The following is an 18,081-nucleotide window of genomic DNA, read 5'->3' on the forward strand; positions in this document are numbered from 1 at the left end:
CCTGTTGCCAGGTTAGATTTCGGTCGACTTCTTTTATTTCTTTATTGAGGCTTCGCCGCCATGAGCCTCTGGGTCTGCCTCTGCTGCGATGTCCCGCTGGGTTCCAGTCTAATGCTTGTTTACAGATTTCGTTTCCGCCCCTACGCAGAGTGTGGCCGACCCAGCCCCACTTCCGATCCCGAATTTCTGTTGCTATCGGCCTCTGGTGACAACGACGATGGAGCTCATTGTTTGAGATCCAGTTGTGAGGCCACCAGGCCCGAATTATATACCGCAGGCATCTGTTAATGAACACCTGCAGCCGTTGAGTGTTCTCCACTGATACACACCATGTTTCGCTAGCATATAACAGCACAGATTTCACGTTAGAGTTGAAAATTCGTATTTTGGTGCGTTCACTTATCTGCCTGTTTTTCCAGATATTCCTTAAACTCGTAAAGGCAGCCCTTGCTTTCTTGATCCGTGCGCCTATGTCGATCTTGGTACCGCCGTCTGACGCCATTTGGCTACCAAGATATTGGAGGCTTTCAACATTCTCCACTGGTTGCCCGGCTACTGTGAAACTGGAAGGAGTCGCCATGTTTACATCCAACGATTTGGTTTTGTTGACGTTGATGACTAAACCTGCCGAAGAGGAGCGCTCGGCAAGGTCGTTGAGCTTACTCTGCATATCAGAGCGCCGTTGCGCGAGGAGTGCAACGTCATCAGCCAATTCGAAGTCATTTAGATGCTCCATGGTTATAGGCTGCCATAACAGCCCACGGTTTGGTTCACGGTCAATCGCACCTACCAGAATCTCGATTACGATGAGGAACGGTAACGGTGATAGGATACATCCTTGCCTCACACCAGCTACGACCCGGATAGGGTCGGACAGGACCCCAATGTGCAGCACTCTACACGAAAAGGCCTCGTACTGTGCTTCGATGAGGCCGATGATTTTCTCAGGAACTCCCTTGCGTCTCAGGGCGCCCCACATATTCTCGTGATTGAGACGGTCGAAAGCTTTTTCGTAGTCAATGAATACCAAGTAAAGGGACTCTTGGAATTCATTGACCTGCTCCAGAATGATGCGGAGCGTGACAATATGGTCCACACAGGATCTTCCGGCACGGAATCCGGCTTGCTGCCGCCGGAGAGTCGCATCGATCTTCTCCTGAATCCGGGCTAGGATAATTTTGCACAGAACTTTGAGAACAGTACACAGCAACATAATGCCTCGCCAGTTATCGCATACAGTCATGTCACCCTTTTTGGGCACCTTCACTAAGATACCTTGCATCCAGTCGACCGGGAAAGTTGTGGTGTCCCAGATATTACGAAATAAACGATGCAGTAGTTGAGCGTATGTCATGGGGTCAGCTTTGAGCATCTCGGCTGATATGCGGTCGACCACTGGGGCTTTATTCGATTTCATGCTTTGGATGGCTGTTTGAATCTCTAGCAGTGATGGAGCTTCGGTATTGACGCGTGTTATACGTCGGATCCTAGGCAGATCATGCCGAGGTGGTGATGGCCTGGCTGGCACTTGAAAAAGTTGTTCGAAGTGCTCGATCCAGCGTTTCAGCTGGTCAGTTGGGTCGGTCAATAACTGATCATTCGCGTCTTTCACAGGCATCGTTGCATTCATCTTCGCCCCGCTTAAGCGTCGTGAGATATCGTAGAGGAGGCGAATGTCCCCGGTTGCGGCGGCTCTCTCTCCTTCGTCGGCCAGAGAGTTTGCCCACGCTCGCTTGTCCCGTCGACATGAGCGTTTTACTTCCTTCTCAAGAGCCGCGTATCGTTGGCGGGCTAGAACTTTGGCTCCTCTGGTTTTTGATCGCTCTATCGCGGCTTTGGCTTCTCTTCGCTCCTCTATCTTCCTCCAGGTCTCATCGGTGATCCATTGTTTTCTCTGGGTGCGTAGTTCGCCCAGATTGTTCTCGCTGGTGGCGATGAAGGCATTCTTGATGGCGGTCCATTGGTCTTCCACGCTGCCACCTTCCGGAATATCTGCAGCACGCGTCTCCAGTTCTTCAACGAAGGACCGTTTCACCGTGGCATCTTCCAGTCGGCGTGTGTTGAATCGTCGTCCACTTTTTTCCTCCTGCCGACGAATCCGGGCTATGCGCAGGCGTATTTCGCCGATGAGGAGGTGATGATCAGACGCGATATCGGCACTACGTTTATTCCGTACATCATGAAGGCTCCGTTTCCATTTTCGGCTGATGCAGATGTGGTCGATTTGATTTTCTGTAAAGCCGTCACGGGAGACCCACGTGACCTTGTGAACCGGTCGATGAGGGAAAAACGATGATCACCATGTCGTTATTACCACAAAATTCTGCGAACAGCTCTCCGTTTTCGCTCATTTCTCCGAGACCATGGCGTCCCATAATGCGCTCATGGTTCGAGTTGTCGGATCCGATCTTCGCATTGAAGTCGCCCAAACAGATCTTCTTGATATCACCCTTCGGAATTCTATCTACGACAGCATTGAGTTGACTGTAGAAGTTCTCTTTGTCTTGCAGATCGGCAGCATCGGTTGGCGCATAACATTGGATTATAGTAAGGTTTCGGACCCGTGTTCTAAATCTGGCAACGATTATCCTTTCACTTATAGGTTCCCACTTCATAAGCGCAGAGTGTGCCTGAGCGCTTAGTAGGATGCCAACTCCGCGTTGCCGGGGAGCGTGTTCACCTCGTAAACCAGAGTATAGCAGAACTTGTCCCGACGGCGTTCTGTGTTCTCCAAAGTTTGGCCAACGGACTTCACTCATTCCCAGGATCTCAAGCTTCATGCGGCGTGCCTCATTGGCAAGTTGTGCCAATTTACCCTGCTGGGCTAGGGTTAAAACGTTCCATGTTCCTATTCGTGTCCGTTGTTTCGCGCTAAGAGTCGTCGCCGTAAAATCAGTCCGTATTCTTTCATTATCGGATTCTCGAACAAATTGATGTTTCGGGAACAGTAGGTTGTTGGCCCAAGGTTCCCTATCCACCGGGATGGGGCTGCCATCTTAGGTATAGCTTCCGGGGAATAGCATTTCATACTCAGCCGCTGGATGCCAGAACAGACGCTGTTGGAGCCGCACCTCCTTGGTGGACAGACGCTCGATCAGTCGGGTCAAATTTGTTTAAAGTCCCACCCAACACCAGGACTAGGCTAGTGCGCTTTGAGCGGCACACGGTCGCTTTGATAGGGCCTGCTTGGGGACACATGCAGCTTTTTATAGAAGTTCAACAGAGCCCACTGTCGAACCCCACCACATCCTAGGCAGACCCCATAGTACGCACCCTCTCATTCTAGCTGATGTCAGAAGGACAACAGTGCCCAGGCTGCACTACCAGCTAAGTACGCAACCCTTAGCTGGTGGTCAATTGTCATCGGAAGACCCGTGGAAGCGTGAGTATTGGAACTTGTGAGGACCAGAGCTATGTTAGGCGCCCCTTCCCGGATGTCAACTCACCATTTCGCAGCCCCACGAATTAGTAGTGGTGCCAGAAACTGCTTTGGGTCGAGCATGCTCATTATACAGCGTAGTGCGATCCGTTGTGTTGGCCAAGCTCCTTCTTCAATGTATGGGCGTAAGTCTTCCCTGACCTCGGTAGAAAACACGAACGAGTCGATATCCGGTCTCCATATTACTCCGAGAACTTTTTCTGAATCGCGATCATTCGTATCAAGAGATTTAGCCTTCCTCGATTCCGCCTCACCGAGCTCTTCTAGTACCAGCGCCGAGTTTCTTATTTCAAAGCCGGCTTCTCCATGTATCTTCCTTACGGTTTTTGCTCGTACTATCGCTTCGTCTTCAGTATATGTACTATCGAAGTAGTCATCTACATAATGCTTCCTTATTATGGCATCTGCTGCTGCTGGATATGCCTGAATATGTTCCCTGGCTTTCAGGTTTTTTATGAACTGTGCCAGACGAGGAGAACAGGTAGCCCCGAAAATAACTACATCCATCACGTAGATGGTTGATTCACTACTCGAATCCGATCGGAATAGGAAACGCTGGGCCTGTTGGTCATCTAGCCTAACCTGGATCTGGTGAAACATCTCCCGGATATCTCCTCCGAATGCCACCTTCCGCTCTCGGAAACCGTTGATCATCACTCCAGATAACGATGCAACTAAATTAGGTCCCTTCAGTAAACTATCGTTGGATGAGACACCGTTGGTTCTTGCCGCGGCATCCCATACCATTCTTACTTTATCAGGCTTTTTTGGGTTGACAACATAGTTCAAGGGCAGATACCAACACTTCTCCGCCGGTGTATGCATAAGCTCGTGTTGAGTGATTTTGTGAGCATAACCCTTTGATATATAATCATCAATCTGTTTCTGTAGAATATAGATAGTCTGATAGTCTGCACACCGTATCGAATGACAACGGCCAACGATGCATAAACTTCGCAGCCTCCCGCGGAATGGTAGTCCGAAGCACCTTCTTTCCCCGCAAAAATATCCACAAGGCCACATGGAGATCACCTTACCAAGAAACGGAAAACCAAATCGACCACGTTCTAATCGACGGTAAATTCTTCTCCGACATCACGAACGTCCGCACTTACCGCAGTGCGAATATTGAATCCGACCACTACCTCGTTGCAGTATGCCTGCGCTCAAAACTCTCGACGGTGTACAACACGCGTCGAAGTCGGACGCCGCGGCTTAACATTGGGCGGCTGCAAGACGGTAGACTAGCCCAAGAATACGCGCAGCAGCTGGAAGTGGCACTTCCAACGGAAGAGCAGCTAGGCGCAGCGTCTCTTGAAGATGGCTGGAGAGATATTCTATCCGCCATTGGAAAACGCCGCAGCCGCTGTACTAGGCATGGTGCCCCCGGATAACAGAAACGACTGGTATGACGGCGAATGTGAGCAGTTAGTGGAAGATAAGAATGCAGCATGGGTGAGATTGCTGCAACACCGCATAATGGCGAACGAGGCACGATATAAACGGGCGCGGAACAGACAAAACTCTATTTTCCGGAGAAAAAACGCCAGCAAGAAGAGCGAGACCGTGAAGAGACGGAGCAACTGTGCCGCGCAAATAATAATTAGAAATTGAACCGTTCATGTAAGGGTCACGTGCCACAGCCTGATATGTGTTAGGACATAAACGGGAACCTTCTTACGAACGAGCGTGAGGTGATCCAAAGGTGGCGGCAGCACTACGAAGAACACCTGAATGGCGATGCGGCAGACGAAGATGGCGGTATGGTGATGGACCTGGGAGAACGCGCGCAGGACATAATTCTACCGGCTCCGGATTTCCAGGAAATCCAGGAGGAGATTGGCCGGCTGAAGAACAACAAAGCCCCTGGGGTTGACCAACTACCAGGAGAACTTTTTAAACACGGTGGTGAGGCACTGGCTAGAGCGCTGCACTGGGTCATTACCAAGATTTGGGAGGAGGAAGTTTTGCCGCAGGAGTGGATGGAAGGTGTCGTGTGTCCCATCTACAAAAAGGGCGATAAGCTGGATTGTAGCAACCACCGCGCAATCACATTGCTGAACGCCGCCTACAAGGTACTCTCCCAAATTTTATGCCGTCGACTAGCACCAACTGCAAGGGAGTTCGTGGGGCAGTACCAGGCGGGTTTTATGGGCGAACGCTCCACCACGGACCAGGTGTTCGCCATTCGCCAAGTACTGCAGAAATGCCGCGAATTCAACGTGCCCACACATCATCTATTCATCGACTTCAAAGCCGCATATGATACAATCGATCGGGACCAGCTATGGCAGCTAATGCACGAACACGGTTTTCCGGATAAACTGACACGGTTGATCAAAGCGACGATGGATCGGGTGATGTGCGTAGTTCGAGTTTCAGGGGCATTCTCGAGTCTCTTCGAAACCCGCAGAGGGTTACGGCAAGGTGATGGTCTTTCGTGTCTGCTATTCAACATCGCTTTGGAAGGGGTAATACGAAGAGCAGGGATTACAACACGAGTGGTACAATTTTCAATAAGTCCGTCCAGCTATTTGGTTTCGCCGACGACATAGATATTATGGCACGTAACTTTGAGAAGATGGAGGAAGCGTACATCAGACTGAAGAGGGAAGCTAAGCGGATCGGACTAGTCATCAACACGTCGAAGACGAAGTACATGATAGGAAGAGGTTCAAGAGAAGACAATGTGAGCCACCCACCGCGAGTTTGCATCGGTGGTGACGAAATCGAGGTGGTAGAAGAATTTGTGTACTTGGGCTCACTGGTGACTGCCGAAAATGACACCAGCAGAGAAATTCGGAGACGCATAGTGGCTGGAAACCGTTCCGCAAGACGCTCCGATCGAATAGAGTTCGCAGCCGTACAAAACTGACAATCTACAAAACGCTAATTAGACCGGTAGTCCTCGTACTGCGTGCTGCGTACCATCTATGGTGGGGTGCAGATGGCGGACGGTACGTGGAGGAGGCGAATGAACCACGAGTTGCATGAGCTGTTGGGAGAACCATCCATCGTTCACACCGCGAAAATCGGACGACTGCGATGGGCCGGGCACGTAGCCAGAATGTCGGACAGTAACCCGGTGAAAATGGTTCTCGACAACGATCCGACGGGCACAAGAAGGCGAGGTGCGCAGCGGGCAAGGTGGATCGATCAGGTGGAAGATGACTTGCGGACCCTCCGTAGACTGCGTGGTTGGCGACGTGTAGCCATGGACCGAGCCGAATGGAGAAGACTTTTATATACCGCACAGGCCACTTCGGCCTTAGTCTGATTAAATAATAATAATAATAATTCTGTAGAATCTCTCGCATACCCGTATTTCTGTTTAGTCGAACTTCAAGATTCTTCAACCGTTTGTAAGCCATCGAGTAACTTTCCGGGAATTTGGGTGCACCGTCCTTCCACAAAAGGACAATCTCGAAACGATTCCCGATGCGTTGACCGTGCTCTCCAAGATCTTTCTTGCCACACGGTCTTCTGTTGATTCGAGGCGAATCGGGGACACTGCTACTTCTTCAAGTTGGTAATTTTCCCTCAGATCTGATTCAACTCTTGGTCTACCTTGCTGCATTCTTCACATATACATCGGTGATGTCCAAGAAAATGGATGTTTGCAACTATGTTCGGTCGCGACCCGTATGCCGTCCAAGATCCCATTTTTCCAACTTGGGATGGCAGTGGAGCGATGAGATGCATATTGTCTATTCCTATCAAAAGTTTGTGAGTACTGATGTCGTAGCTAAGGATTCCGATGCCACTGAGATGTTGGAAATCTTCGGCGAGTTGATTAACGTCCAATTTCTGGGCTGGGCCACGCACAAATCAAAACTCGTGTTATCTCTTCCCGTAATCCTCACTTCGACACTTTTAGAGTGGGTTTCCGTTCTGCTAATTCTATTCGTCCATCGCATTTCAAATGGTTGTCGCGGACCATTCAGCTGAAGAAGTTCTGCTATCTCACTGTCGATAAGTGTTGTAGACGATCCTTCATCTACCAGCGCAAGGACATCAACACTTTTATCTTTACCGGATGAAGTAATGGGAAGAATTCGGAGTGATACGGATTGATTCGCCGAACAATGACTGTTGCATCGCGATTCCACATTGTTAACTTCTGTATTAACCGGCGGATGCAGCAACGAATGATGGAATCTCTTGCATCCCTCAATCTCGCAACGGTTTTTCGATCTACACGGCTTTTTTCCATGGGTATAAATGCAAAGTGCATATAAATTCATATGTCTCACCATCATCCATCTACGTTGAAGACTTTCGAAATTCCCGACAATCTCGTCCAAAATGTCCCGGTTTCTCGCAGATCGAGCAAAGAGTGTCTTTACTTGAAGAGATCCGTGTGGGTGCTCTCTGTATCTCGTTGAATCTTCTATCTGATGCACCTTCACATATTTCACTATCGTCTTCCACTCGATAGTTCTTTGACTTTCGGTTTATCAAGCTTCCTAATCGAAACCACTTCCATTTTCTCAAACGATACTTCTAAAGCCTTATCTACCAGGTCCTCCATAAACTTCCCGATACTTTCAAATCGACCACTCGTGAACCCCGCATAAAGTCTACCCATTGCATGGCGTAACATGGCGGCAGATTTTGTACTAAACTTTGCATGAGTATTGGATTCTTTAGGTGATCATGCAGTTTAGATGTTTCGAGATGCTGTGTGTATCCCTCTATTGCATTTCCAAAGTCAATTAAGGTTATCTTAAGGTATTCTAAGTTATCTGAGTCAGGTTCATCCAGCCTTTGAATTCTCTGAGTCATAATCGTCGAAAGAATCTCCGGATTTCCGAAGCGACGTCGTAGTCTATCGATGATCAGTGGTACGCGGGCAGAAGCATTAAATTCCGAACGAATTCCATAGCCTTTCCTTCCAATGCTTGCTGAAGTCTTACGAGGTTCTCTGCGTTAGTAAGCCCACAAGATAAATTGGCTTGTTCGTAGGCACTGATAAACATTGGCCAATCTTGTGGATGACCATGCGAACGTGGGAAGATTCTTTGGGAACACCTGACGGGAAGCGATCTGTAGTTTCGAGGGTCCAACTATCATAATAGAGTTCACTGGTTGCGATTGGCGTCTCCTGAATCCATTCACTGCATGTGACATGTTCGATGAACGGTCGCTCATATTGCGCACTGAGGCGGTCTTTGCGTGTCGCGGCTCGACTGGATTAAATGAGTTCATCCAGCCATGAACCTTGTCGATGTACCCGGCTTCTAACTTTTCTTGTTCTTCAAACTCTTCGTTGCATTCGGATTCTTCGGCCATCCGTGTCAGCCGCTGCAGCTCTTCTAACTCGCGGTGCTGTCGCTCGATCTGTGGCAGTAGTTAAGATGACGAAATATCCCTTCGCCAACCTCAAAAAATCGTCAGGGAAAAACGAAAGGTACATATATACTAACAGCACGCTGCACTACGAACTTTATTATATATCATATATCAAGATCCGTAAAAATGGCTGTATTGTTAAGCCGCTCTGCCAGAAGTTCAACTCTTGCCAGGGCGTGAATGTTGTGAAGACTTTCACCTAGATTGCCAGGATCGGCTTGTCTGATGGCCACATTGTCGCAGCGAATTATAAATGGCAGCGATTTCTGTTGATAGCACGGAACATTCCGTTGACAGACTTTGGAAAACACGGAAAGCCTCTCGCTGATAATGCCAATCCCGACCACCAAACAGTGATTGAGAGTCATCGGTATGGCCATATGCTCGGGCTAGATGCACTGGAGGCCGTTAAGAATCGCCGTACGCAATGTGGATTCCGTGCCGGAAGATCCAGTGTGGACCATATTGTCACGCTCCGCATCATTCTGGAGCAGGTCAACGAATTCCAAGAGTCCCTTTACTTGGTATTCATTGACTACGAAAAAGCTTTCGACCGTCTCCATCACAAGAATATGTGGGGCGCCCTGAGACGCAAGGGTGTTTCTGAGAAAATCATCGGCCTCATAGAAGCGCAGTACGATCCCCTTTCCGAAGAACAGAGGGTAAGGCCGATGAAATACTCACGAGTGTGTATGTATCTTGTGTGGCAAACACAATGGAGACACTATGTCCAGGGTGTCGAGAAAGTTTCCAGTTTGAAAACATCCTAGACCTGACCGAGAATCGAACTCGCCATCTCCGGATTGGCAATCGTACGCCTTTGCTTCAGCCTACTGATTTGCTATAGCTTAGCCCATAGCAAAATCGTAGCCAGGATGTTTCAGGGTAAATTTTTCTCACCCAACCAGGGGATGGCAGATTTTAATACAGTTCTGCATAAGAACCTTACAGAAACTGTATAATAATTGGGCATATACAATTCTGTAAGCTTTTAATACAAATATTGTATAAAAATAATATAGATTTGTATTATTTTAATACAATATTTGTTTAAAAAGCTTACAGAATTGTATATGCCCAGATTTTATACAATAATTGTAAGACTTGTTTTTGGGTGTACAGATAGGAAGGACTGCACATGAAAGTACCCATTAATGGGTAAACGAAAATCTCCGCTAGAGACCCAGTCGCTTCGACTATATGCCCTTTTTCTGTTCTAGATTAGAAATATCTTGTTTACTAGCATTGAGTTAATACGTCTAATAACAGTAACAATCATTCGCATTGCTTCATTTTCCTTACTCGATTCTTGAAATCTAAATAGTCCCTTTCCTATTTTTCCATTACAGGTGATTTCCATCACGACTCCAATGAAAATTTTCTGACTTTCCCGAACAGTGAAAAGGAAAAACCCTCGCGTTGTGTGTTGGCAACCCGGAAGTCCCAGTTGAAGGGAAGACGGACGGTCGGTCGGTTGCCTCTGGATTGTGTGAGACCATCTCGTTTGTGGTGCATTATCCCGTGCGTCAGGCGCCTGTGAGTGTGTGCGTGCACATTGTTTCCATCCGACGTCGTGTAAATCTGTGACTGATCTGATCCGTCGGTCGGTCGGTCGGTCCCTGGCTTGCCGCTGTGGTTGTGCAGTTCAGTTGGTGGAGAATTTTCCTCGGGTTCGGTCGGCCAGACTGGCTGTCGCTGGGAAAGCAAAACAAATCGATTTTCGGTACAAAACCGATATCACAGTGCGAGTGACGGTGTAAAATTGTTTTGTTATGGCAGCTTACCTCTAGCGTCGGGGCCGTGTTTGCAGCGTGTCAGCAGGTTGACAGCTGACAGTCATCCGCGGAAGTGGCCGACCGTAAAACGGTGCGAGAAGATAGTGCGTCCCAGTTTCGATATAGGATCTGCGGAGATTGGTGGTGTTTTGTTGTGCGCCGTTTGGTGCATCCGACAGTTGGTGCTTTAGCTATTTTTTTTTCTAGAGCTAGCGCGATGAAGAGTGCTAAGCCTTGTTTCGCATGAGGGGTTCAAACGGGAAGTAAGCGAGCGTGCATTGAGCCGACCAAGTGCGAGAAGGGATTACACACATCAATCGATACCGACCAACCAGTCAGTGCCAGGTCGTTGTTGTTGGTTGCTGGGTAGCAGATTCGCGATAACCGTGGTGCTGCAATTTGCATCGAAATTTCTCTGCAAGCTCCCAAGTAGGATTCTGCTGCACTAAGACCAGCGCACATTCTTCGGGGTGCTGCCCACCAATACATCGAAGGCGGAGTAACAGCAGGAAAAGGGCAGATCAGCGAGAGGGAGCTCCGGACCGTACTGGCCGTAGCGGAAGACTGGCGAAAGATGTCGTCCAAAAATATACCTGCTGATAAGGTGAGTCGGTTTTTGCTCTGTTGTGTGAGGGTATGGAATGATTAGAATCGATTATTTAGTCACAAATCGTTTTAGATACAAATTTCTTATCATGCTATATTTTTCACAATTCTGCTTTATGTATTCCGTGGTTGGAAAAGCTCTTGAATATGTTTTTCGAACAAACTAATTACACAATTTTCAGGTGATTACATTCTACAAAGGACGCAAAAGAAGCACAACAACATTTCGTGGGACTCGACAGATTGTACAAACCGCAGATATCTGGATTGATATATTGAAGCTCTAACCAAAATTATGCTACCAACAGACGGCTTGCTCACTTTTGGTTTTAACGCCAAGTAGTCAAAAACAACAATAATTGTGCACAATCTCCTATTTAAGTCAAAAGCCAAAAAGTCACGAGTGAAATGGCCTTTATGCTCGGCAAATTTTCCTAATGTCAGCCCTGGTGATCGAGGATTTTTCAGCCCATAAAAGGTTGGTGCATTATGAGGACGTGCAACGAATGAACACAATGACGTTTGATATTCAAATAAAATCCTGATAGGATTCGAATAGAATCCTGATAGGATTCGAATAGAATCCTGATAGGATTCGAATAGAATCCTGAAAGGATTCGAATAAAATATTGATAGGATTCGAGTAGAATCCTGATAGAATTCGTGTAGAATCCTGATAGAATAGCACCCTGAGAGCACTCGAGTAGAACGCTGGGAAGATTCTAGTAGAATCCTGAGAGTATTCGAGCGAGATTCCTAAGAGGATTCGAGAAGAATCATGAGAGGGTTCGGGCAGATTTCTAAGAGGATTCGAGCAGAACCCTGAAAGGATTGGGAGAAGTCGAGCAGAATCCTGAGAGAATTCAAGCAAAATCCTAAGAGAGGGAGGGAGGATTTTAATAAAATCCTAAGAGGATTCGAGTAGAATCCTGAGAGATTTCAAGTAAAATACTGAGAGGATTCGAGTAGAATTCTGAGAAGATTCGAGCAGAATCCTGAAAGGATTCGAGCAGAATCCTGAGAGGATTCTAGCAGAATCCTGAGAGGATTCGAGCAGAATCCTGAGAGGATTCTAGCAGAATCTTGAGAGGATTTCAGTGGAATCATGAGAGGTATCAAGTAGAATCCTTAAAGGATTCGAGTTGAATCCTGAGAGGATTCGAGTTAAATTCTTTAAGGATTCGAATTAAATTATTTTAGGATTCGAGTAAAATCCTGAGAGGATTCAAGCAGAATCTTGAGAGGAGAGATTCGAGCAGAATTCTGTGAAGATTCGAACAGAATCCTGAAAGGATTGGAGCAGAACTCTGAAAGGATTCGAGTAGAATCCTGATAAGATTCAAGTAGAATCCTGATAGGATTCAAGTAGAATCCTGATAGGATTTGAATAGAATCCTGATAGGATTCGAGAAGAATCCTGATAGGATTTGAGAAGAATCTTGATAGGATTGAAGTAGAATTCTGATGGGATTCGAGAAGAATCTTGATAGGATTTGAGTAGAATCCTGAGAGGATTCGATTAGAAGCCTGATAGGATTCGATTAGAAGCCTGAGAGGATTCGATTAGAAGCCTGATAGGATTCGAGTAGCATCCTTATTGGATTCGAATAGAACCCTGATTTGATTCGAAAAGAATTCTGATTGGACTCCAATAGAATCCTGATAGAAATCAAATAATATTCTGAGAGGATTCGAGTAGAATCCTGAGAGGATTCGTGCAGAATCCTGAGAGGATTCTAGTAGAATCCTGAGAGGATTCGAGCAGAGTCCTGAGAAGTATCGAGTTAAATCCTGAGACGATTCGAGCAGAATCCTGACAGGATTCTAGTAGAATCCTGAGAGGATTCGAACAGAAACCTGAAAGGTTTCGAGCAGAATACTGAGAGGATTCGAGTAGAACCTGAGAGGATTCGAGTAGAACCTGAGAGGATCTGAGCAGAATCCTGAGAGGATTCGAGTAGAATCCTGAGAGGATCTGAGCAGAATCCTGAGAGGATCAGAGCAGAATCCTGAGAGGATTCGAGTGAGAATCCTGAGAGGATTCGAGTAGAATCCTGAGAGGATCTGAGCAGAACCTGAGAGGATTCGAGCAGAATCCTGGAGAGGATTCGAGCAGAACCTGAGAGGATCTGAGTAGAATCCTGAGAGGATCTGAGCAGAATCCTGAGAGGATTCGAGCAGAATCCTGAGAGGATCTGAGCAGAACCTGAGAGGATCTGAGCAGAATCCTGAGAGGATCTGAGTAGAATCCTGAGAGGATCTGAGCAGAATCCTGAGAGGATCGAGTAGAATCCTGAGAGGATCTGAGCAGAATCCTGAGAGGATCTGAGCAGAACCTGAGAGGATTCGAGTAGAATCCTGAGAGGATCTGAGCAGAATCCTGAGAGGATCTGAGTAGATCCTGAGAGGATTCGAGTAGAATCCTGAGAGGATTCGAGTAGAATCCTGAGAGGATTCGAGTAGAATCCTGAGAGGATTCGAGTAGAATCCTGAGAGGATTCGAGTAGAATCCTGAGAGGATTCGAGTAGAATCCTGAGAGGATTCGAGTAGAATCCTGAGAGGACTTGATTAGAATCCTGAGAGGATTCGAGTAGAATTCTGAGAGGATCTGAGTAGAATCCTGAGAGGATCTGAGTAGAATCCTGAGAGGATCTGAGTAGAATCCTGAGAGGATCTGAGTAGAACCTGAGAGCATTCGAGTAGAATCCTGAGAGGATTCGAGTAGAATCCTGAAAGGATTCGAGTAGAATCCTGAGAGGATTCGAGTAGAATCCTGAGAGGATTCGAGTAGAATCTTGAGAGGATTTGAGTAGAATCCTGAGATGATTCAAGTTGAATTCTGAGAGGATTTGAGTAGAATCCTGAGAGGATTCGAGCAGAATCCTGAGAGGATTCGAGCAGAATCCTGAGAGGATTCGAGCAGAATCCTGAGAGAATTTGAGCAGAATCCTGAGATGATTCAAGTTGAATTCTGAGAGGATTCGAGCAGAATCCTGAGAGAATTCGAGCAGAATCCTGAGAGGATTCGAGCAGAATTCTGATAGGTTTCGAGAAGAATTCTGAGAGGATTTGAGTAGAATCCTGAGAGGATTCGAGCAGAATCCTGAGAGGATTCGAGCAGAATCCTGAGAGAATTCGAGCAGAATCCTGAGAGGATTCGAGCAGAATACTGAGAGGATTCGAGCAGAATTCTGATAGGATTCGAGAAGAATCCTGAGAGGATTCGAGTAGAATCCTGAGAGGATTCGAGTAGAATCCTGAGAGGATTCGAGTAGAATCCTGAGAGGATTCGAGTAGAATCCTGAGAGGATTCGAGCAGAATCCTGAGAGAATTCGAGCAGAATCCTGAGAGGATTCGAGCAGAATTCTGATAGGATTCGAGAAGAATCCTGAGAGGATTCGAGTTAAATTCTGAGAGGATTTGAGTAGAATCCTAATGGATTCGAGCAGAATTCTGAGAGGATTCGAGCAGAATTCTGAGAGGATTCGAGCAGAATCCTGAGAGAATTCGAGCAGAATCCTGAGAGAATTCGAGCAGAATTCTGAGAGGATTCGAGCAGAATTCTGATAGGTTTCGAGAAGAATCCTGAGAGGATTCGAGTTGAATTCTGAGAGGATTTGAGTAGAATCCTGAGAGGATTCGAGCAGAATCCTGAGAGGATTCGAGCAGAATCCTGAGAGGATTCGAGCAGAATCCTGAGAGGATTCGAGCAGAATCCTGAGAGGATTCGAGCAGAATCCTGAGAGGATTCGAGCAGAATCCTGAGAGGATTCGAGCAGAATTCTGAAAGGATTCGAGTTGAATTCTGAGAGGATTTGAGTAGAATCCTAATGGATTCGAGCAGAATCTTGAGAGGATTGGAGCAAAATCCTGAGAGGATTCGAGCAGAATCCTGAGAGGATTCGAGCAGAATTCTGATAGGATTCGAGAAGAATCCTGAGAGGATTCGAGTAGAATCCTGAGAGGATTCGAGTAGAATCCTGAGAGGATTCGAGTAGAATCCTGAGAGGATTCGAGTAGAATTCTGAGAGGATTCGAGTAGAATTCTGAGAGAATTCGAGTAGAATTCTGAGAGAATTCGAGTAGAATCCTGAGAGGATTCGAGTAGAATCCTGAGAGGATTTGAGTAGAATCCTGAGAGGATTCAAGTTGAATTCTGAGAGGATATGAGTAGAATCCTGAAAGGATTCGAGTAGAATCCTGAGAGGATTCGAGCAGAATCCTGAGAGGATTCGAGCAGAATCCTGATAGAATTCGAGCAGAATCCTGAGAGGATTCGAGTAGAATCCTGAGAGGATTCGAGTAGAATCCTGAGAGGATTCGTGTTAAATTCTGAGAGGATTTGAGTAGAATCCTGAGAGGATTCGAGTAGAATCCTGAGAGGATTCGTGCAGAATCCTGAGTGGATTCGAGCAGAATCCTGAGAGAATTCGAGCAGAATTCTGATAGGTTTCGAGAAGAATCCTGAGAGGATTCGAGCAGAATTCTGATAGGTTTCGAGAAGAATCCTGAGAGGATTCGAGCAGAATCCTTAGAAGAATTGAGCATAATACTGATAGAATTCAAGCAGAACCCTAAGAGGATTCGAGCAGAATTCTGAAAAGATTCGAGCAGAATTCTGAGAGGATTCAAGCAGAATCCTGAGAGGATTCGAGCAGAATTCTGATAGGTTTCGAGTAGAATCCTGAGATGATTCGAGCAGAATCCTGAGAGGATTTGAGCAGAAGTATTCGAGTAGTATTTTGGCCATTCGGTATTTTTGACCAAATGACCTGTTCGGCCAATTCACTTTTTCGGCCGTGCGTCAAATTCGATCAAATGACTTTTGGCCAGATGGGTTTCAGCCTTATGCTTTGTTTGACCAATTAAAATATTTGGCCAAACAACTTAAAGCCAAATCCTTTTCGACTGAATAACTTCCGGTCAAACGACCCTTCTTCTTCTAAATTGCCTCTTCATTATTAACATTACATTCGATTAGCAAATTTTTGTTAAATTTCATAACTTTGTGATGTTCGAACCAGATTAGAAGGATTTTAAAGTTAATCCGCAATGAATTTTGCCAAAAATTGCATAAGACCGTCACTAATCTTCGTTGAAATGCCTCCCTTTTCACACGACATCAACCCTTCAAACAAGCTTACACCTTTTTTAATGGACCGAAAGTCACTTCCTGAGGAAAAACCAACCCACCCGTATGAGACCAATCTTTCTCGGTTATCGGTCTACCTGTCAACCATTACTGGAAGCCTTCTCCGAAATCATGTGTCCGACAGAATCGTGCCTGACCTATCCGGTTTTCATGTTTGCACCATTTTTGTTTTCTCCTTCACTTGTGCAGTGCAGTGCAGTGCCGGTCAATGTCGATTATTTTTCCTGTACCTACTGTTCCGACGGGACCACCCATCCGACCCTTCCCTGTGGAGGAAGGATGAGATACCTCCGCGTGACGCGGACACTGATTATACTTTATTGTTGTCAATATTTATCCTCGCTGTGCCTTCCTGGTATAAAGAGAGGTATCGAAAGGATAAACGAACTTTTACAAATAAAAATTTGATGGGATGATAGAAGGGTTGAGTTGCAAACATCAAGAGATTCAGTAATTTAAAGAGATTCATAAACCGGGTTGTGAATCGAAACCAGCCACGTACAGCAAGGCATCACATCACCGCTAGGTGGATTCTTCTTTATTAAAGCAAACATTGCAGTAGCAACGAATGGATTTTGTCGGTGACTGCGGAATGCTTGAAAATGAACGCGGGAAGCTTTTTTTTCAGGGAGAACGAGGAGAATACATCGATATCGATGGGTGGCATTGCGTTGGCTTTGTTCTGGTGGGATTCGGAGGGATTAATGCATCTCCCGGTGTGTATTTTTTTCACTTTGGGATTATCCAAATTGGGGTTTGAATTGCACTAAAGGTTTTCATGGACGAATTTGAAATATGAATGTCCAGAAGTGATTTTGGGGAAAAGAATAAATGAATAAAAAATGCCATGAGAAGGGGAAAAAATGTAAATTTTCAAGAGACAGATTCCTTTTTATAGACGTGCGTAAATATTCATTACATTTTTTTAAAAATAACTTTAAACCAGCTTTGATTATCAGGATATGAAATAGGTATCAATAAATTTCGTGACGTATAGCTTGTGCGACTATTCGATTCGCACTAAAAGCGGCTTTAATCGGTTTTCAACCTTACAAATATTGGCCCGTCAAGAACAACTCCATCATCATTATCACCGTCACAACCCTTACCCAGCCCAACCTTGCCAATGGCAGTTATTAATTTTCAACAAATTATTTCTACACTTTCATCCCCTTTTCTGACCATCATACATCATCACCAGCAGTGCGGAGTAGATCTACGTAGGTATCAGCTTCGGGCACTGCGTCATCATAACCCCGTTAATAGCTTTTGAAGAATCCCCATGGAGTAAAAACAGCTCTCGCAACAGATTCTAGGAACGCAAAATGAGGAAAGGGTTTGCTCGACGTCATTAAAAAGGCTTCGGAACTGTCCGTGGTACCGATCATGATGATAATAACGATTGCAATGAACGTCATGAGAAATTGATTTTAATTATTTTGTGTTGAAATTTTCTACAATTTATTCACCTTTAAAAGTGTGAATTACAGTTATGACAGTTGACTTTAATTAATTGATCTGTCTCGTGACTTTTTTATTGTCTTCATCGATTCATAGCCAAAGAACTCATACTTTTGAGTCTTCTATTATTATGCCAACTCACTCGATTGCTCATTTTTAGGAATTATTTAAACGTCGATCAAAATTTGGGCTAAATTAATCGTTAATCGCCTCAACAACTCCTGATATCGCTGACGCTGTCAACCAAAGAAGGTAAACATCCGGATATTGCCCATATAATACTGTTTCCAATAC

The 18,081-nt window shown here is 45.9% G+C and overlaps 1 protein-coding gene across 1 annotated transcript in view; it reads left to right on the forward strand.

Moving 5' to 3' along the window:
* The window catches only part of LOC134203426 (ubiquitin-like protein 3), a 291,816-nt gene that overhangs the window by 9,242 nt on the left and 264,493 nt on the right, over positions 1-18,081 (forward strand). The window contains exon 3 of the mRNA XM_062678308.1: positions 10,141-11,170. Within this exon, the coding sequence (XP_062534292.1) occupies positions 11,141-11,170 (30 nt within the window). The 5' untranslated portion in view covers positions 10,141-11,140. The remainder of the gene's footprint in view (positions 1-10,140; positions 11,171-18,081) is intronic.

Source organism: Armigeres subalbatus, chromosome 1 (genome assembly GCF_024139115.2).
Source record: "Armigeres subalbatus isolate Guangzhou_Male chromosome 1, GZ_Asu_2, whole genome shotgun sequence".
Lineage (NCBI taxonomy): Eukaryota > Metazoa > Arthropoda > Insecta > Diptera > Culicidae > Armigeres > Armigeres subalbatus.